The sequence below is a fragment of the Maniola hyperantus genome, chromosome 8 (genome assembly GCF_902806685.2).
Source record: "Maniola hyperantus chromosome 8, iAphHyp1.2, whole genome shotgun sequence".
Lineage (NCBI taxonomy): Eukaryota > Metazoa > Arthropoda > Insecta > Lepidoptera > Nymphalidae > Maniola > Maniola hyperantus.
Genome location: NC_048543.1, coordinates 5,153,706 through 5,175,376, shown reverse-complemented (window position 1 = coordinate 5,175,376; position 21,671 = coordinate 5,153,706). Strand labels below are relative to the sequence as shown.

Here is a 21,671-nt window from a genome sequence, read left to right as displayed (position 1 = left end):
TATATCATTAGTGAGAGATTAGGTACACACATTTAATGAAATAGAGCGTCAGAACATGAAGCCTAAGGGGATAATTCGTAACAAAAGAAAATATAACGATTAATTAAATTATTATTAAGTATTATACATCGCTCAGAAACCCGTTGTGGTCTAAAAATAGAATAGCGTAACGTAAATTCATCAAGTAGTTTTGCCAATCGACTTTGGGTTGATTCCCAGGAGACGGAGACTTTATCCCAATCGTGAGGCATTAGGCATAGACTGACGATCGATGTTTATACCTTGGAGCACCCTAATAGTGTAAACTTTTTACTCTCCTTAAAAATAAACTGCCCCAAATTCAAATATTTCTATTTGACTTTGATCGGACGTTTAGCTTGTTAGTTGTTTGAGTATTTCATCCAAGGTTGTTTGCAAATTGCAATTGGCTACTTACGATTCTAACCGCTAAATCCACGACAGTTAAATGGTTAGTTTTATTCTATTTTAAAAAAATTCGACTAACATGCTAACAATTTACTCTAATTTAGTTTATGAACTTTTATCTAGGACTAGGTACCTACACGATTCCGAAAAGTAGGTAGGCACGTGTTTATTTATATATAGACACATATTTGCTTACATTTTTGTAGAGATAGGTACGAGTAGTCTACCTATATCTCAGGTATCACTTTAAAATGTTTGTTTTTAGGAATTGCATAAAAGAGTGATTCAAGAAAATATTGTGTTATCGAGAGTAACAGTCACACAAAACAATCGAAAGATTGAGTTATGCACGTTTCGTTTGTCAATCAGAAATGGGCAACAAGCGGAAAATGAAACGGGACAGAACCTTTGATCAGCGACGGTGGATGTTCAACTCATAAAGGCGTTATTGCTCGTTGTCGACACGGAAGCAAAGACAAAATGGCGCCGCTTTATTACTTAGTAACACATTGCGAGCGTATCTCTTTTATTATAGCTCTATTACGAGATAAGTCCTGTCAGGGAGGCTGCAGTTGACTAGGAAGCGCCCGGGTCGCCGCTTGGCGCTGGGCGGAGCGCCACGCCCACTTTTTCTTGCTCTTGCTGTTCGGGGATGCTTTGTCATCCTGATGTTCGCATCGCATGAATTGTAATGGTGTACCTACCTACCTACGTAGCTATACTTACATTGTTCTGTTTAACTTTTATTTCAATAAGCAGTGAGTGCACATGTTTCAATATGATTCAATTTTCATATTGCGACATTTTGATCTCCGTATTAATTTATTAAGTACCTACCTACTATTACTAACTATAATTTGCTTAGCTATACCGACGAGTCGCAAGGAGCCGCTGGATTTGCGGCGCGAGACCGTGGCGTGTGGAAGTTCCTTCGAGAGACCTATGTCCGACAGTGGACGTCTTCAGTTGATAACGATATGATGATAGTCACGCAAACAACATTAGGGGAAGTTTTCCCTAATGTTGTTTGAGTGATTATTACTAGGTATAAGTATTAAGTTAGTATAAGTAGGAAAATTAAGCTTTTGCTTATTTTAAAAACCGGTGAAGTGCTTGGCGGGCCACACGCAGTGTAGGGTTCCGTAGTCACAATTAACCTCGAAAAACAGATATAACTCCTTAACCTGTGAACCCTACTTAGGCTTGATAGTTTTTCTTTAAAATTGATTATATATACTACTGCTGTGAATTTTTTCACCTTCCTATATACTAGGGTAGGTGTGCAGGGCGTCCCCCCGGCTCATACCCCGATTGCTATCTCGACCTGACGCGAACTATTACGTACCTACGTGATCTTATTATGATTTCATTACGAGAAATTTTAAAACGAAATACAAGCCAAATTAGTGTAGGTAAGCCTCGCATATCAGACCGTATGTAGATACATTCAGTTATATCTAAGGCTAAAGCAGACTAGCATTAGGTTGATTATAGCAATAGTTAATTTGGAAACACAGCCATTTTTAGTTTTGACAAATTTTAAACGGAAACATTAAACTTACGGAATAAGGTGTACCGTATAACGCATAAAATTTAACTCCTCACGCGCCATTTTAACTTTTTATGTCAAATTTCATGTCAAAAGTAGGTACATTTTAGTCCTTATTTTAAAGGTGAACCGTACTTTTAACATGATGTTAAAATGGCGCGTGAGGAGTCATTTTTTACGGACTATAAAAATAGATACTTGAAGTAATGGACTCTGGACCTTCTGAGGACTGTCTGAGACTTTTTCACCAAACTTTCCATGTGCGTAAAGATCAAAACTCTTGCTCTAGAAAAACATAGAGAGAGTTGGACGTGGAAAACAATCAAAGGTTCTCAAAAACTAAGTATCAATCGGAGAGGTACGGTGCTAAAACAAAAAATTCTTAAAATCTCGAACCCACACTAAAGTATAATATTATACTACTTCATTTTTCTATATTGCGTGTAAGTACTATCCAACACACCTAGTTTCTCCTTTCACCAAAGGTTGCCTGGTAGAGATTTCTGTGAGCAATAAGGCCGCCTTTGCATACAATTATTTTTTAGTTTTAGTTTCTGTAATAATTATGTAATATTTTTTGTGTGCAATAAAGTATTTCTATCTATCTATCTATCTATCTATCTATCTAAAGTGGCCCGTCAAAGGGTTCAAGATTTACGCGCGATATACTAGTTATTTTATGTAGGTAATTCTTAAAAAGCGTTTTCTTTATTCATTTCCAAGTAAGTAGGTTGAAGATTCAAGGTTTTAAGAGTCCAAGTACCTAGGTAATTAGGTATAAGTATATGACGCGCCGCCGCCGCACTGCTAGTAGGTAATGCTAGTATGGCTTCAGCCTAAGATTAATATTGGAGTCTGTCGCCCGCGGCGGCGAGGTTACAGCGCTCGAGACTCGAGACAACCCGAGATGTGTAATCTCATTTTGTCTCTTTAATTATTAACTGTGTAAAGAGTTGGAGTTACATTACAGCAACGCCACCCTTCCATTGTCTTTGCGTTTGGGTACATACCGCTGCTCATCACATTAAACAATGGAGAAAAGGAAAAACGTCTTTTTCGTTAAGTATTTATTAAGGAATTCACGTAGGTACTCAACCAAGAAATTCCGTATTATTTCTGCGAAATTTCGAGATAATTATGAATATAATATTGGAAACCAGATTCCCCGTTAAATACTTAGTTACCTATGTAATATTATATGTAGGTATATACATTCCCCTAGAAAACTCTATATCGATGAAAATTAGAACAATCTTTGCCGGTATCTTCTCAGGTAAGTCTGCTTTTCAAACCGGGCGGAGGTAGGTAATAAATAAGTATTAAGGTTCTGGTAAGGATAACTGATTTAGATTTTTAATAAAATCCAATCAGTATTTTTGAGATTAGCGCTTTCTCTATCCATTAAGTATCTCTTCAAGATTGTTTTAAACAGACAGGAATGGCACCTAATTTTTATGTACCTACCTAGGTAATTGTATACCTACCTACCAACACTAATACAATTTTATAAATTCAAATCTGTCAAGATTATTGTTTGACTTATTGTTTGTTTGTTTCATCTTTACGATTTAACTACTTAACTGATTTCAGCGAGCACAAATCTGGAGACATATACTTTATATCCCGGGAAAATAAAAAGATTTCTATAGAAATAAAAAACCGGTCAAGTGCGAATCAGACTCGCGCACTGAGGGTTCCGTAGTACAATCGTATTTTATCGACGTTTTGCACGATAAATCAAAAACTACTTACTAGATCTCGTTCAAACCAATTTTCGGTGGAAGTTTGCATGGTAATGTACATCATATATTTTTTTTAGTTTTATCATTCTGTTATTTTAGAAGTTACACACATTTTACAACTTTGGAAGTGTCTCTCATAAACTATTCAGTTTAGAAAAAAATTATATAAGAAACCTCAATATCATTTTTGAAGACCTATCCATAGCTATCCCACACGTATGGGTTTGATGAAAAAAAAAATTGAGTTTCAGTTCTAAGTATGGGGAACCCCAAAATTTTTTCTTTTTTTATAATTATTTAAATCTTAATGCGGTTCACAGAATACATCTACTTACCAAGTTTCAACAGTATAGCTCTTATAGTTTCGGAAAAAAGTGGCTGTGACATACGGACGGACAGACGGACAGACGGACAGACAGACATGGCTACGGAACCCTAAAAAACACGTGAATCATCAATTAAGTAAATCGCAGACAGAAGCTAGATACAAAATAGAGATGAAATTAATCAAACGTGAAAAAATTAAAACAATGAAATTATAACAAAGCATTTGGTCGTGCGCTGAACTCGATTTTCAGCAAGTGTTGCGGTGTCTAAACAAAAGCGTTTTAATAATGCATTTTCCAATTGGCGCTGCGCAAATAGCGGGCGCGCGGCCACCGCGTACCGACAGCGCACCGCCCGTCGCCGCGCCGCGCCGCGGCAAAAACAACCTTTTGACAAATAACACGAATTGTTGCAGAAGAAAACCTCGTACAACACATTACTCTAGTTGATTATTTACTTGCTTACTTGGGTACTTCCATGGTACTTCAAAAACGATGGTAGGTAAGTAGGTACGTAATGAATTGTAAAATGTACGTGATGAAAATATTTTTAATAGACATTTAGTCTTAGTAACATAGTAGGTAACCAGTTCCTACCTAACTGACTGTGGCGAGTATCAAATTGTTGATAACTTAATTATTTTTGGGTTCCGTACCAGAAGGGTGGCAACGGGGCTATTACTAAGATTCCGCGGTCCGTCTGTCTGTCTGTCAGCGGGCTGTATCTCATGAACCGTAACAGTTCACAAGGTTCCCAATATGTCCGTGTCACAGAGTTTGCCGCTATCGCAATAACAACAAATCAAACAGGACGGCATAAAAAAAGGTTATTTTTTGTACGATGGTATACCTACCCTTCGTGTGCGAGTTCAATAGTCCGATTTGAAAATACTAAATAGTATTTTCTTTAATATATTAAGGTACTTTGCGATTTGACTGTGATCAACTCTTGGTTCTTGGTAGGGACATCTACCTCAGCTACATTCTACGTCAGCTAGGTAGTGACAGTGAATCATTGACTAGGGTCACTAGGAAACTATAATTTTTTTTTTTTTTTTTTCCTAAAAACGCAACTTTATCAAACAGATTATTATTGAACCATACACGCACCCGGAAAATTAAATCAATACTTATAATGAAACCTTCGGATATACCTACCTAAATCCTTATCCAGAAATATAAAAATAATACATAAAACCATTCGCTTTTTATTGCCTTTTTATAATCTTTGAATTCAAATGTACAAGTGTATCTAAGTAATCGACTTTTTATCAGCCGACATTTCTAATATAAAAAGGCTTCACACAATATCTTTGATCGTACCTACACCCAAGTCACGAGTTACGCAAATCGGAAAAACACTGTTATCCGAGGGAAAGCCTTAAAAGTGACCCTCATTAGCCTCATTGTTGTACTTTTATCGTTGCCGGCGCCCTCGGCTCGGGATAGCATAAATAAATCAAATTTAATTAACTCAGATTAATTTTCGCGGCGCCACCGTCTCACCCGCCTCAGCGTCCCTTTTTATTTGCCCCGAGGCAAAATTCTCAGTTCTACACTCGGCTCTCGGTGATTTACTACGGATTCTTTAATAAAAAGTTTACACTTAGCTGTAACGTGTCGCCCATTACTCGTACTTTCCCGCCGCAAAGCCGTATAAGGTCACTTAAATTAAATCTATAACTTTTAGCTCAAGTTTATTTGGAAATTATTTTAATTTGTGAGTATACACTTACTACGATATAAAAGAAGACCTTCGTACAAATCCGTGTTAATGGATTTGAGTTTTAATTAGGAAATGGACCGACCGAGATGTACCTACCTAAAGTATATCTCTTATTCTATATCAAATCTCTGAATCATCTAGTTGATAGAATTGACATCTAAAATGTTCTCATTATCATAATAAACATAGGTATATTTTTGTACAAATCCGCATTAGTGGATTTGAGTTTTGATTAAGAAATGGACTGATCGAGATGTGGGTAGGTAACTTATTATAACTCAAATATCTTTATAATTATATTGGCCATCCATCTAGGTGTATTTTTGTAGTTTATTATCGAAGTAATTTGCGCAATACTTAGTATAAAAAGGCGGGCATGTAAACAGTAGACGAAGCGCAGTCTGGGTGGCTCGCTGGAGTGGTCGGCACACACTTGACCAACACCGGTAGCCGCAAACATCCAATATCCCAAATTCTAGCTAACCGGACAGTTAAGCTGGACAAACATTGAGTAACGATTTATTTGAGCCACTATACTTGCCTGATAAAACAGTGTTCCTACATAGTTTTAAAATTTGAATAAGTTAACAGTAATTTTTTTCTTTTGTAGCGTAGTAAGTAGCTTTGCGATACCTATACAGTATGCATAATATGTAAATATACAGTATTTTACACCAAGCGAGAAAAAATCTTATAATGTATAACATAAACAAGATATAGTATTCGCAAAGAGCAGTCGAAAAATGTTAATTTCAGTATATAAAATTATCTAAGGTACTTGATACAAATAAGGCCTATGCTCGAAAAAGGCCTACTCTCCCGAAAACCCGGTTACCTTAATTTATTTTATAATTCATTTTAAAGATTTCACTTTTTTATTTGTTCTACAAATATCCAAAACGCATGATACCGTAGCCGCCATCCAACTGTGACGTCACATGGATTGAAATTGTAATATTATTGTAGGTATTTCACTAAGTAAACACCGTTGCTTACCAATCCGTGTGACGCACGTGTGACGTCATCACAGCTCATAAACTTAAATGGCTACGTAGCGTTTTCGGGGCAAAATTTAAAATGCAAAATTTAAATGCACTATTACACTTATCAATCGAATAAATTTTTGGTAAATTTTTTGGTAGTTTATTATCACTTTAGGATCAAATTAAGACACTTTTCTAAAACCGGCCAAGTGCGTGGCGGGCCACGCGCAGTGTAGGGTTCCGTAGTCACAATTAACCTCGAAAAAAAGATCTCAGAAAAGAAGAACTCCTTAACCTGTGAACCCTACTTAGCCATGATAGTTTTCCTTATTAGAATTAGAATAGATTTGTCTCTGAGATTAACCGAGGACGGACGGACCGACAGACGGACGGACATGGCGAAACTATAAGGGTTCCTTGTTTACTACGGAGCCCTAAAAAGGGTAATACCCTATTGCGTAGTTGTTGATTTCTGATATTGATAAGTATTGATAAGTATTTGATTTTCATATTGATCTTAATTTTTAGACAAAACCTATGAGTATAACATTATTACTACCCATGTTATAAATGCGAAAGTATGTCTGTCTGTCTGTCTATCTGTCTGTCTATCTGTCTGTCTAGCTGTCTGTCTATCTGTCTGTCTGTCTGTCTGCTAGCTTTTCACGGCCCAACGGTTTAATCGATTTTGATGAAATTTGGTACAGAGGTAGCTTACATTCCCGGGGAAGGACATAGGCTGCGTTTTATCCTGGAAAATCAAAGTGGTCCCACAGGATTTTTAAAAACCTAAATCCACGCGGACGAGATCACGGGCATCATCTTAGTGTCTAATAAATTTCTTCTATTTTTTTCTTTTTATCCAATAACTTTTAGAGTCATTTCCAGAAGCAAATCAAAGATTATACTTAAGTAATAAGTAAAAAAAGAGGGCAGGTTAAACAAAACTTAATATGTTTTTGGATGGGCCACCCACATAATGTTGGCACAAAAAATGTCACGTCAGCTCTATTGACTCGTAGCGCTTACCTCGTCCAAACTATCTGCCTCGACAGTAATCTCATAGTTGAGCTATACAGCCAATGGAAATAATCGACTTCTTTGGTGAATGAAGCGAACGACTTCGTTTAGACCTACTCGTGCAATTACAGGGTAGTACAGTAGGTACCTACATCGAATCGACATTTAGAAAGAGATAGCGGTTTCATGGGTATGTTGACAGAGACAACGCTCTACGAAGCCGAAACCTCTTTCTAATAGTCGATGTAGGTAGGTACAATATATCCTGCCGGCTACTAATCTCGTATAGTTGAGGTATAAGCGAATGAGAAAAATTACGCTTCTTTAGGTCTACTCGTACAATTACAAGGTAGTAAATGATCATCATCTCGGTGATCATCATGATCTACCCATCGACGGCCAACTACTGACCACGGTTGTCCTCTTAAAATGAGAAGGGCTAAAACCATAGTCCGCTACGCTGGCTAAGTGCGGATTTGTAGACTTCACAGACCTTTGAGAACATTATGGACCTTTGAGAACTCTCAGGCATGTAGGTTTCATCGCGATGTTTTCCTTCACCGTTAAAGCAAGTGTTTTATTTATTTTTTTAAATGCACACAACTCCGAAAAGTTAGAGGATCGAACCCCCGACCTCCCGAAACGTCTTAACCACTAGGCTATCACGTTTATATGTGATATCCACACTTGATATGCGGAAATGTGTCTGTCTATCTGCAAGCTTATAACTGGCTAATAATAAGGCTATGAAGGATATAGGCTACCTTATGACCAGAAAAATCAAAGAGTTCCTACGGGATTTATAAAAACCTGAATCAACGCGGACCAAGTCGAATAAAGATGACAAGACTTTAGGTACGTACATACCTACTTTGTAGCATTTAGCTACGCCAACGTTTTCTACGTAAGTCCTATTAGGGTATGAAGGATGCTAAGTGTTCGTACAAAACCCTTCGTATACGAGTCTGACTCACACTTGTTGTTATTCATTTCTTCTGTAATAAGTCGCAGGACTCGTAGGTATAGATATTTTTGAGAGAAGCACCGAATATACGGTTAGGTGACCGTAAGTAGCGACTAGCGACTAGCTACTAGCGACGCGCGATGCTTTGGGCGTAGCAGTGAGCTTGGCGGTATATGCATCCGATCTAGGTACAGTAATTGTACCTACATCAATGTTCATTTTTAACCGACTTCAAAAAAAGGAGGAGGTTCTCAATTCGTCGGAATCTTTTTTAATTTTTAATATTATCAAAAGTTTACATTTATGTATGTCAATAAATGCATGTTTACGTAAGTTTATAATAACAAGTTTTTTTTAACTTACTTATACCTACTTACAAAATGCATATCAGTTCTATTTTTGTTGTACCCAGCTATTCTTCTTCTTTTTCAAACTCTCCCAATGCGAAGGGTAGAGACTGCTGCGAAGGGTACAGATCTTTTATAGAGATAAGTGCTAATGCACTGTTATCTTTTTACTGTTAATAATTTTTGGTACAAAGAAATAAAAATAGGAATAAAATAAAGGGTAGGTAAGTACTTTCTCTACAAGATTTTGCAATTTTATCGCACTGCATAACATCTTGTACTTTATTGATCAAAGGTAAAACCAAGAAAAGTAGGTCGGTATGAAAGTTGAGAAACATACCTCTACACGCTCCTCTTTCAAGTCAACCCTTAAAGCGAGTTGCTCTCTAAGCACAACGTCGGGGTAGTGCGTCTTGTCGAAGGTGCTCTCCAGCTGCTCCAGCTGCTCCTCCGTGAAGATGGTTCGGTGACGCCGCTTCCGCTTGGGCGGCGGGCCCGACAGCCCCGCGAGCGCCGCCGCCGCGTAGCCGCTGTACAGGCCGGCGTAACCTCCGGCTGACGTCACCGCGCTGCCGACACCTACACAATTTCAAAATTCAAAAACAAAAAAACACGACATTTTATATCTGCCTAGCCTATGCCCACGACTTCGTCAGCCTGGACTACACAAATTTCAAATCTCTATTTTAAATTTTAACTTAATTTAACAAAAAGCGGGCAAGTGCGAGTCAGACTCGCGCACCGAGGACACCGTACTGCGTACTACACTAAGTACACACGTACACGTATTACAGAAGAAGAAAAACGGTAAGAATCAATTGTGCTAATAAACCGAAAAAACTAACTTTGTTTGTAGAGGATTGTTAATATCACAAAAACTATGAGTAAGAGATAAGTTAGTAAGAGAATTGAAAGGTCGGACATACATAAATGTAAAAGCCTATTTATAAAAGATTTAAAAAAACTGTTTATTTTTCCTTTACAATCACTTCTATTGACCATAATTATTTCAGATTTGCCGATTAGTAAACTTTGGAGATAAAGGGGCGAGCGGTATTATTTTCAACATTTTGCACGATAGGTATAAATTAAAAAATATTTTGCATAAAAATAAATAAAAATCTGTTTGTCAATGTAGAGATAAAGTCCTTTCTTATGATACCCTACTTGGTGTACTTAGTTATCTTACTTTGAAAATGGAAAATACTAATATATAATATATATTAATTTTTTTCTTGTGATGTAACCATAAATTCTCGGTTTTCGGATACGTACCTGCCAAATTTCATGTTTCCATATCAACCGGAAGTACCCTATAGGTTTTTTTTGACAGACACGACATACGGACAGACAGACAGACAACGAAGTGATTCTATGAGGGTTCCTTTTTTTCTTTTAGAGGTACGGAACTCTAAAAATACACTAAAGCTCAGAAAACTTGAACTATCTATTTGAATTGAACAATACTTGCCTACCTATTCGTCACCACCAAATAGACGATTCGAACATGTCAGCGTCTATTAGAATTAGACTAACATTAGAACAGCCGAACCGTGAATATCCGAGCTTAGGCCCCATAAGCACTCCCCAGGCGCGGTCCAATCCGTCTGAACAATTCAAAATATATTAACGCTGCAAAGAAAAATTGAATATTTTTGCATACTTCCGGCGTTGGCAGGGTATTACACTGTATTATTTCCGATAGAAATATAAAAGCTTTTAAGGCCGCCAGCGTATTTGTAAGGCGCCATCGGTGGTTTCCTACTCGCCGTCTTTGCATTTACGCGAGCGCTCGCCCGCCTAAGCCGTATTGATTTAAAAATACCTTGCTTGTAATGTGGAACAAAATATGACACCGAGAAGACGAGTCATATTTTATTCTCGTATTCTGTTTATTTTACAATGTTACAATGTTCTTAATCCATTAGACCGATATAGTCTAGTGTAGGTACATACACTGTAATCCTGGCAGGGTCGCCATGTACCTAATGTTGGAGGCCCAAAACAAGAAAGATGTTGCTTTTGTGCGTGCTTTATTGATAGGTATTGTTCTCTTATTCTAAGGTTCATCAGTACCCTTATTTCAGTACCCTTATTATAAATTCGAAAGTGCGTTTGTTTGTTGGTTTTACCTTCAATCACGTAGCAACGGCGCGGTGCTACGGTTTGACGTGATTTTTGCATAGGTATAGATAAAGACCTGGAGAGTGACATAGGCTACTTTTTATCCCGGAAAATCAAAGAGTTCTCACGGGATTTTTAAAAAACCGAATTCCACGCGGACGAAGTTGCGGGCATCAGCTAGTTACATTATAATTAGTGCTTAATTATGTACTACTTCAAGTGCCGTGGGTCGGGTCACACACTACAACACTACACCCGAATAATTAAAATACGGTTCTCGAGCTTACAAGTTCAATAAAGATTTTATTTAAAAAATCATTTTTAGGGTTCCGTACCCAAAGAGAAAAACTATCTGTCTGTCTGTCCGCATGTCACCGGTCTATAGTTCGTAGACGAAATGAGTTTCAAACCTGAAATTTCGTTATTTGGTGTAGAACGTTAACCCAAAACCAAATATTGGATTCAATTAAATAATTTTTTCAGGGGGCTCCCCTCTCATACATGAAAAGGAATCCGGAAAAATTTCACTTTTTCTCACCCTTGCATGAAGGATAATATCATTGTTTAGAGATCATTTAGAGTAGGTACCTACCTACGTAAAAATATTTTTTTTTTAATTAAAAAAAATTGTCTTTCAAAATAATGAAAAAGGACCGTTAAAGTCATGGGCGCCGCCAGGATTACTTTCAGGGAGGTGCATCTGCTACCAGGACCTTAACCGACTCCATTCATGAGAAAAAACTTGCTTGGCTTTATGGGGTTACCTAGTGGATGTATAGCTCGCGACAGGTCGAAATGGCGACCAAGATATGAGGCGGGCACCTGCGCACGTCACCCGTGCTCGCCCGCACCGGGTTAGCGCGGAGGCTGTGCAGATGTGCGGGGCGTTCCCTCCCCGATTTCCATCTCAAGCTGGCGCGTAATATAACCTGGTTAATTGGATTTTACCTTCCGATTTATCAGTAAGATAGAATTTAACGATAAAAAGTAGCGCGAGCGCAATTTTTTAGGGTTCCGTACCTCACAAGGAAAAAAGGAACCCTTATAGGATCACTTCGTTGTTTGATGTAAGATTGCTATACCAAGTGGGTTATCATAGAAAGGGCCTTACCGGTACGTTCTAAAATAGATTTTTATGCGTAATAGTTTTTTATTTATCGTGCAAAACTTCTAAAAAGTACAACTATACGGAACCATCGGTGCGTGAGTCTGACTCGCACTTGGCCGGTTTTTCAATTCAGCTACACTGAAAAAAAGAATCAACCAAACTAGTTTTGTTGCTTAAATTTTAAACAAACTTTAGTCGTTAATAAATAAACTTTGACTATTTATTACATAACTAGTTTAGTGTGTGTTCTCAAAGGCAGTTGGGTTAATGTAGTAGGTTAATAAGTTACAAAACGTTTGGTTACTAGTTACTGAAACAACGTAAACCAATTAGTTTTTCTATAGCAACAAAACCGATGTCTAATACATAACATAACTATTTGCTTATTATTTATTTAATATTTGATCATATTTTACAAAACGTGTACATTTAGTGAATTACCAAACTTTTGTAGACATTAAAAAGCTCAATAAATTTGATAATAACATGTTACTTTATTTATTATCTACAAAGGTTTTACAGGTGATACCCTATTTATTTTACTGATAACAACCGTACTAAATGCTGTATTAATATAGTCAAACTTTAATTACAAATAATCTAACAATTTCAAAAATAACAATCAAACTTTCTTTGATATTTTAGCCTGTACGTTGTCCTGTTTCAATTTTATTCAGTGATCAGTGAGTGTGTTTATTTAGAGTCAGCAAAAGGATTGCCTCGTAATTAGTGTTTACACTATTGTGTCTACGGTGCGGTACGGTTTCTACAACAGGTGCCTAATGGTTTTCGTAAAAAAGTTGTACCGTACAGCGCCTGGCCGAATATTTAAGAACATGAGCGACTTCGCGGAGGCGGCAGTGTCTGACGAAGGCACAATGCTGGCTGAGCCTGACAATATCAATCTTCTATGATATTATCATAGAAGATTATTTAAAGTCGTGGGGCCTCGAGATGTACATTCCGAAATTTAAAGGTATGTACGCTGGTAGTAAGTATATTCAAAGTAGGTAATAGGTAGTTGTATGGTGGTTGCATCATGCTTTTTTCTGCCCATACAAAAATTTAACTTAAAATAGTCCCGTCGTCGTGGGCTGCCCCTTTATCGACACCCTGATCCTGATTGTTGGAATATCTAGATCTAGACCTTCAAAGTAGGTGCATAAATCATAGTAGGGTATAATAAAGGACGGTTTATAAACTGTCTGTGTGCCAAATTTCATCGAAATTTTAGTGTACCTAGGCGTGATAGTGGAATGTGGAACTAACAAATATCCATACTTTCGCATTTTTAATACAAGTGATATTATATTTGTCCCGCCCGTTTTAAATGGTTTGATATGTACAGTGTTGCGTGTTTTTTATGTAGGTACTTAGTGTGTATCAGCATTTAATCATTATTTCTGAATTATGTTTACAATTATATTCTAGAACATGGCATTGACTTTGAAACAACAAAGGAACTGGTACTTATGATTGGACACAGCGAAACTGATAAAACAACTATCCACAGTTAAAAATATGCTAACAGATGCTTTTCCGTCAGACCAGCAAAGTGATGTAAGTACAATCTTCTTAGCATGTGCGAGTTAGCTCTCTGGTGTAGTCGTCCTTCTCTAAATAAATTAATTCTTTGTTTAATTTTTTCAGTGTCCTGTCCTGTGGATGAAAATATAGAAAAAGCAACTACAACAAAACCATACTTCAGATGATTTGGAGCTCCAGAAACAGAACAGATACAGAATGTGTATGTATAAATAAGTTTTGCAGGTAGGTAGGTACTTTAGTAAGGTTGAATTTTTATTTGTTTAATGCCAATTTAATGAAAACATATTTAATGAATAATGCATAATACTATATAATTGCTGTCAAATTACAAGTGAAGATACCTTCCTACTTAAAAAAGCTTGTGTAATTTCATTTATGATGATTAAAAATATTTTTGTTAATGATAGAGTTATTTTTGAATGTATACAAATGACATCATAATATTATTAAATTTTTGTAGACTTGTTTTTATGACTGTAACTCAAATAACTGATTAATAATTAAGGTAAAATGCTATTTCGAAGCTATGTTATAAATAATACTGAAGCGGGTCAAACCATCCTCCAGGATAAAAAATAGATATTTCATACAAGAAGCCACTGCTCATTGGAAAACGTATGAAACAGCCCTTTTTAATTCTGGAAAATCGTCTCATAGTAAAAGCTATGTTTATGTTTCATCTGTAAGTTTTATAGGTTTGTATTTTTAATTTTGATATTGAGATTGTCAATTTTGATTAAGTATACTCGTACCTACCTACCTATGTATGTGAGACGAAAAATAAATAAGTAGAAAGTAATGTATAATTTTATTTCAAATCAGTAACTTTAGCCAATATTAATTAACCAAACTGTTTAGTTATAACTTATTACTAATAAGTAACAAACCTAGTAGAGTAATGGTACGGTTCATGAAATCTAGCTTGTAATAGTATCTTTATTCTTATTTTTTTGTAACAGATGTAGTTTGTTGCTGAAATGTAAATGTACCGATGGGTTTGTTGGTTTTTGAACAAACAGACACAATATTGGTATAGGTTTACATTTTAGCTTGCAAATTATATCTACTTACTGCAAAAAAATAAGTATGTAAATACTATAAGCTAGATTTCATTAACCATAATACCATTACTCAACTAGGTTTCTTATTTATAACTGAACAGTTCCCTACCATTACTCAACTAATTTAGTTACGTATTACTAAACAGTTTGGTAACTACTAACACACCAAGATATCTTAATAACAATCACACTGTTCACATATCAGTAACAATAAAAAATAGTAATCCGTTGACAAAGTGTTTTGTAACCAAATGCACACCATTAGGCTACCAGTAGGTAAACAGTTTGTTAAATTGATACAAAACATTTAACATATTAACAACATATCGACTTGTTAATAACAAACGCACAGTAAAGGTACCAGTAGGGCGCAGGTTGCTTAAAAGATACAAAATCGAAAAGTACTTAACAAGAAGATGGAGTGTTATGCGTTCATAAACTGGTTGCTTAAAAACAGTAAAACAGTTCAATTAACTTCAACAAAATAACTTTAGCAACTAGTACCTCAACTCAAATAGCAAAAGTCAGTTTTGTAGCTAGTAAAACATAGTTTGCAAGTCACTTTTTTTGTGTAAACAGTAACCAAAGTTTTTGTAACTGTATACAAAACATTTCTTTCAGTGTAATCGATTTACGAAATTTTAGTAAGCTTTTAAATGCAAATTTTTTTTAGAGTCAAGTTCGTAATCAACCGAAATATTTATTCCAAGAAAACTTTTACTCTGCTTTTAGCGATTAATGGAAAGGAGTCTCGACCTTCAGCAATGAGGACTTCAACGCGACTTCACTGACCATACACCTACTTTGTAAACAAAGGATTAATGAAATCATATCGGAGTTATTTTTATTTTAGCAAACCTATAAAGCCCTAAAGATATTTTTAAATATTAAAATGCTTTCTAAGAAGGAAAAAGTATAATTGGGATATAAACCCTGTCTTCACCCTCGGTCCCCGCGCGGCGCGACGAATGGCCCGAGGCCTACACCCGCCCCCCGCCCGCCGCGCTTCTCTCAACGTCCACTTCACAGATAGGTAGACGTAGGTACCTACGCAATACGCATAGGAAAATCCATCACTGACGATTCGTTTTCCGTACCCTTATATAAATGCGAAAGTGTGTTTGTTTGTTGGTTTGTTGGTTTGTCCTTCAATCACGTCACAATAGTGCAATGGATTGACGTGATTTTTTGCATGGGTATAGATAAAGACCTGGAGAGTGACATAGGCTGCTTTATATCCCGGAAAATCAAAGAGTTCCCACGGGATTTTAAAAAAACCTAATTCCACGCGAACGAAGTCGCGGGCATCAGCTAGTTACTAATAACACCGAATCGTGACTGACCAAGCGAAGCGAGGTCTTTGAGTCCATCTGGGTGAATTTGTGGTAATAATCCGTCTGTCTGTCCCCCGGCCATCAGTCTTATAACTTAACTGAATTATCTGTAAGTATACCTATGTATATGTCAGAGAACAAGAGGATGGCCGATAATTATTATTGATCTTTAGCCGACATCAGAAGGTAGTAATTAATAAGTAGGTACTTTAATCCATGTTCTTTACAAATAGTTCTCAGTAACGTATCGCACGTGCAAACCATCAACGTAACACAACCAGATCACCCTAACCTAACCCTACCTATGGTCGCCTCCAACCACCCATCACAGCGAACCCTCACCTCACTCTAAACTAGCTAGCCTGAGCTAAACACTACATCGTGTGATTAGAGCGCAATTGCCATTGCAACCTCTCAATCAAATCACGACCTATTCCGTTATCTAATCATCTCAAGGTAATCAATCACAACTTCATGAACGCTCTTAAAAGGATCATTGCGTTGACTCTCTTACGATCTAAACCCGATCGTATTATTGACTTCTCATTACTAATTCAGAATATCGCAATAGCTCTACCTTCTCCACTCTGTGCACATCTACACACAGAACACCGTGCGCCACACGCGCTACGACTACTATCCACCCAAATAAGCGATCACAACAGAAACCAGGTAGAATGTAAGCTATTCGATCTCATGGGCAACTCATTGTCTAATCCATTTCAACATTACACGAGAGTCATCAATGATTCTTTACCAACTGGGTCATTTCAGCATTAATCCATCGATATTCCATATCACAATCACACCAATATTAATCATGCTAGCAGCCTTCACTAATAATAATTATTCTAAGCTAATCCTAGCTAATATTCTGATAAATTGCAATTCTTCCATTCTAATTGACAACCACGCATGTCAGAGCCAAATCACTCTTTTCATAAAACATTCCTTTTTAATAGAATCCATGACAGTAAGAACTCTTTCAATATCGACCCGCCTATACATATATAAAAGTCCTGACTGACTGACTAATATAGTGTGTTTTTTAACTGGGACAATATGGGGAAATAGGAGATACATAGAAACTGTCTTAGGAACCTTAGCTCTTTTTTTTTGTGAAAACATTGAAATCGACTAAATTTTTCTTAAATGTCGATCGTCTCAGTTTCATGTAGGTAAGGATCATTTCATTATATCGAGTATTCTACAATTCAAATAGATATTTTAATCTTTTTAAGGCTTTAGTGTAATTTTAGGGTTCCGTACCTCAAAAAGAATAAAGGAACCCTTATAGCATCACTTCCTTGTCTGACGTTCCCTTTATCTCCAAAGTTTAGGTACTAATCGGCAAATCTGAAATAATAAATGGTCTATCAATTTTACTTCTTCTGTAGTAGGTACGGAATTACAGAACCGTCGGTGCGCGAGTCCGACTCGCACTTAACTGGTTTTTTGGTCAAGCGTGCTGCGTGACTTGTCCATAAAAATCAATGAAAAAGACTAAAATTTTTAATGCCGATCGACTCAGTTTCATGTAAGGATCATTCCATTGTACCTAGGTACATACTAACAGAAAAAATTTATTATAAAACCTTCTTCCAAAACCACTTAGTACCTACACAGTAAAAAAATAACTTAGGTAAGTTAAGTTATTTTTTATACCTACTTACTTACCTACATTTACATACTTAATATCATGATTTTAACCTCAAAACTGACAGAATTTCATAGCCATTTCAAACCCCTATTTTAACATCTTAGGGGTTGAATTTTAAAAAAATGCTTTCTTAGCGGATTCCTACGTCATACCTACTATCTGCATGCCAAATTTCAGGCCGATCCGTCCAAATATAGCTTGAGCTGTGCGTTGATAGATCAGTCAGTCAGTCAATCACCTTTTTCTTTTACCTATATACCTATACTTATAGATTAGACTAAATCATAAAATTTCGCGATTCTAACTTCAAAACAGACAGACTTTCATACAAATTTCAACCCCCTATTTTACCCCTTTACCTAGGGGTTGAATTTGAAAAATCCTTTCTTAGCGGATCCCTACGTCATAATCTATCTGCATGCCAAGTTTCAGCCCAATCCGTCCAGTAGTTTGAGCAATGCGTTGATGCGTTGATAGATCAGTCAGTCAGTCAGTCACCTTTTCCTTTTATATATTTAGATTAGTTTTATTAATATTTTCGTTTTAAAATACTTTATATTAAGTAGTAAATAGGTAGGTATTTGTTTACCTTTGTATTTAATGAGCTTGGCTTTCATAAGGTACCTGGGTCGAATATGGTCACCTTAAGGTTTCGTGTCTATTTTTTTCATGTTTTTGAAGACTAGAGGGCATGTCAGAGTATTTATCTCAAAGAGTACCTATTAAACTATATTAATACTGAAAAAAGTATGAAAAACATTTAATAGTGACAGATTTTCTTTACTTTTTGTAAAAAATGGGAAAATGGTCGTATTTCCGACGGCATAGATTAATATGCCCATAGATATGGCCATATTTATTGTTTCAATAGTAACTGTTTTTGAAGCAACTGCAGAAAGTTTAGTTAAATAAAAGAAGATATCATCAGTTTCGATAGTATATTTCTTATTACAGGGCCAGTATTGTGGCATGACCTAAAATAAAAAGTAAAAAGTTCAGGTATCCATAATTTTATACAGTAAGTAAATAAGTATGGCCAATAGCCAATGGCCATATTTTCAGTCACGCCTTTTTTCTTTTTATTCAAACGGATCATAAACACAAAAGTATTTTGAGAAATACACACAGAAATTACAAAATACAATTGCCAAACAGCATGAAAACAAATAGAAACTAATGAAATCGAAAACTAACCTATAATGCAGGACAAAACTAACGTGAGATTTTAATAACGGTGACATGGTTTCCTATTTGGACGACTCCTGAGGAGCTGGTGTCTGTGCGGGAGAGGTGGCGGGTGCGGTGTTCGGATCAAGTCGCGAATCTCGACCATGTAAGGCCACGTTTAGTTTTAAAAAATGTTGCGTTTTAGAAATAATACTTAGTATGTGGCCATATTTATCGCCTGGCCATATTCGACCCAGGTACCTTACTTAAAGTTCGTGCGCGAGCTCCATGCAATAGGCCGCTGAGGGTCCTTGGTTTTATTTTGAAGTACCTACCTACTTAGTTGTAACATTTCCATTAGGTAATATTTGCTTCGAAATAACCACGTCTTGGCTGGTGTCAGAGGCATTTTTAGGCGACTGAGTGGTATTCTGAAATTTTTAGTAGGTAACTGTCAAATTAAGGCTACTGAATAGTATGACATACTTACCAAATAGTTCATGCGCTCTGTGGAAGGGCGTGTGCGCCAGATGATGCAGCTGCAGCGGTGGCATGGGCGGCGGCGGGCGCGGCGCCAGGATGCTGTCGATGGTGAAGAGCGGCGGCGGCGGGCGCTCGCCCAGCGCACCACCAGCGCCGCCCAGCAGCAGCGCCGTGCTGAGCAGCGCGGGCGCGTCGCGCGCCCAGCCGCCCGCCCCGCCCATGCCGCCGTTTGCCGCGCCGCTCGCGCTGTCCGCCACGCTGCTCACCGCCGACCGCGACACCTCCGCGCCGACTCCACTATCCTCAACGGTTTACAACTCATCGTACTTCCCCAACTTTTCTTCTAATCATTCTGAACACACTGTCGCACTTTTTGGCACTATGTAGGCTCTTTAACGAAAACTCGAGTCCAAAAATCAAAGCTCCGTCCAGTCAGTCACCGATAAAACTCGATTCGGCCGGTGATTAGTAAAATGAATAATATGATAGGATAATAGGATGGACGCGTGATGCGATTGCGAGCAAATCGTTTTAGTGAGAAGTCGCGTCGTGATTCGAGTGGTGGGTCGCGCGGCCGGGTGCGAGTGGGGTGGCGAGGCGGGCGTGCGCGCGCGGTGGGCGTGCCGCGGCCCCGCCCCTGCAGAGCTTAATGGATGTGACAATACGGCGCTCCCAAAAGCTCACTAATAATAGTAATCTTTATCCCTTCCTTTGATTTATCTATAAGTACTGTACTATCTGTTTATGTAAAAGTATTTTGCTTCAAGGAGTTAAATCTCTATGTAGATAAGTTTTACTTAATTAATTAGGTATTTACTTGTTTCATATTGGAATCGGAAATGTCTTTCATGTGTAAACACATACCTAAAACCTACTAGTTATTAACAATGCTACAAAATTTTGTCTAGTGTCACCGGCGCAGCGCTGAAGCTTTTCTACCTACAGAAACTAAAACATTAATCATGCATCAAAATAGCATCGAAATGGCATCGAATGATTGAATTGTCTAGCAACCTCTCCCTATCTCTACACCTAGATACCTAACTTGCAGATAGTAGCCAACAAGAGTCAAGATCGAGGCGATCAGTTTATAGGGGACCGGCTGCCTTGACTTGCAACAGCCGATTCTGCTACGCAAACTGATCAAGTGATAATTCGAATAAGTAAGTACCTATGCAAAAGTGTACTTATCGAGATTAAGTAGGTACCTGCTTACGCGTAATTAATTGATGTGTTCACCATATTTGAATAAGTACCTAGGTACCTACAATCTACATAGGGAAAAAGGGGCTAAAGGCGGAAAATCAGTACTTGTAAGTCGATATGCGCTGGCGGTGGAACCTCAAATGCCTGTTTTTGTACAATCTTAAGGCGCATCCAGGTTTGTGTAACACGTAATGTACCTAATGTACCTATCCTGAAATGTACCTAACGCAAATTTTGCGTGTGGACTGTACTGCGAACAATGGTAGGTACCGACAGTACCTAACGCTCGCTACGACGACACGCAGTCAAGTGCTACGGCGCTCGCGCTGATCCGTCGGCTATCGGTTCTACCATGGGTCAACTGAGTGGAAGAGCTCTGGATAGGATATGAACAAGATTCGTGATACTTACATAATATTCGTGATGAGATCGTATCCGCCCACACTAGCCGTGTTACATTTCACGATACATTACATTACAGGTTACACAAATCTGGACACGGCCTTAGAGTTACTAACTATGTTGTGAGTAGGCAAGTACTTACCTATAACATAAACCGTAGAGCACAATTTGATCTCCAGGCTGGTCGAGCCTCAAAAGGTGGGTAGGTAACTATGAGATGTCACAACACAATGTTCAGTGACGATTGTGAGTCGCGAGGATTAACTCTTATCTAACAACGAACAAATTGAGCGTCGGCTTACCTACCTACCTATTTTTCTCAGCAACGCCCGCGGCGTTCACGGAGTGTTCGCCTTTTTGCAGCTTTACTTACAACACAATATCTAATTCAGATGTAATACTAAGCCTACATACAAAACACATGTCCTTTTTAGCAGCGACAAAAAATGTATTCCTAATTTGCTGAGGCTTAGGAAATAAAAAATGGATTGACAG

General features: G+C 37.6%; 1 protein-coding gene and 1 long non-coding RNA gene across 2 annotated transcripts in view; one reads left to right on the top strand and one right to left on the bottom strand.

Annotated features, from left to right (window-relative positions):
- The window catches only part of LOC117984416 (visual system homeobox 1-like), a 29,439-nt gene extending 9,324 nt beyond the window's left edge, over positions 1–20,115 (bottom strand). Inside the window, exons 1-2 of the mRNA XM_069500342.1 lie at positions 19,576–20,115; positions 9,424–9,662 (exon numbers count right to left, since the gene is read on the bottom strand). Coding sequence (XP_069356443.1) covers positions 9,424–9,662; positions 19,576–19,789 — 453 coding nt within the window. The 5' untranslated portion in view covers positions 19,790–20,115. The remainder of the gene's footprint in view (positions 1–9,423; positions 9,663–19,575) is intronic.
- LOC138402633 (uncharacterized) lies at positions 12,454–14,829 on the top strand. The gene is made up of 3 exons (XR_011236991.1): positions 12,454–13,291; positions 13,747–13,875; positions 13,966–14,829. It is a non-coding gene; the product is annotated as an uncharacterized lncRNA (long non-coding RNA).
- Positions 20,116–21,671: the final 1,556 nt, after the last annotated feature.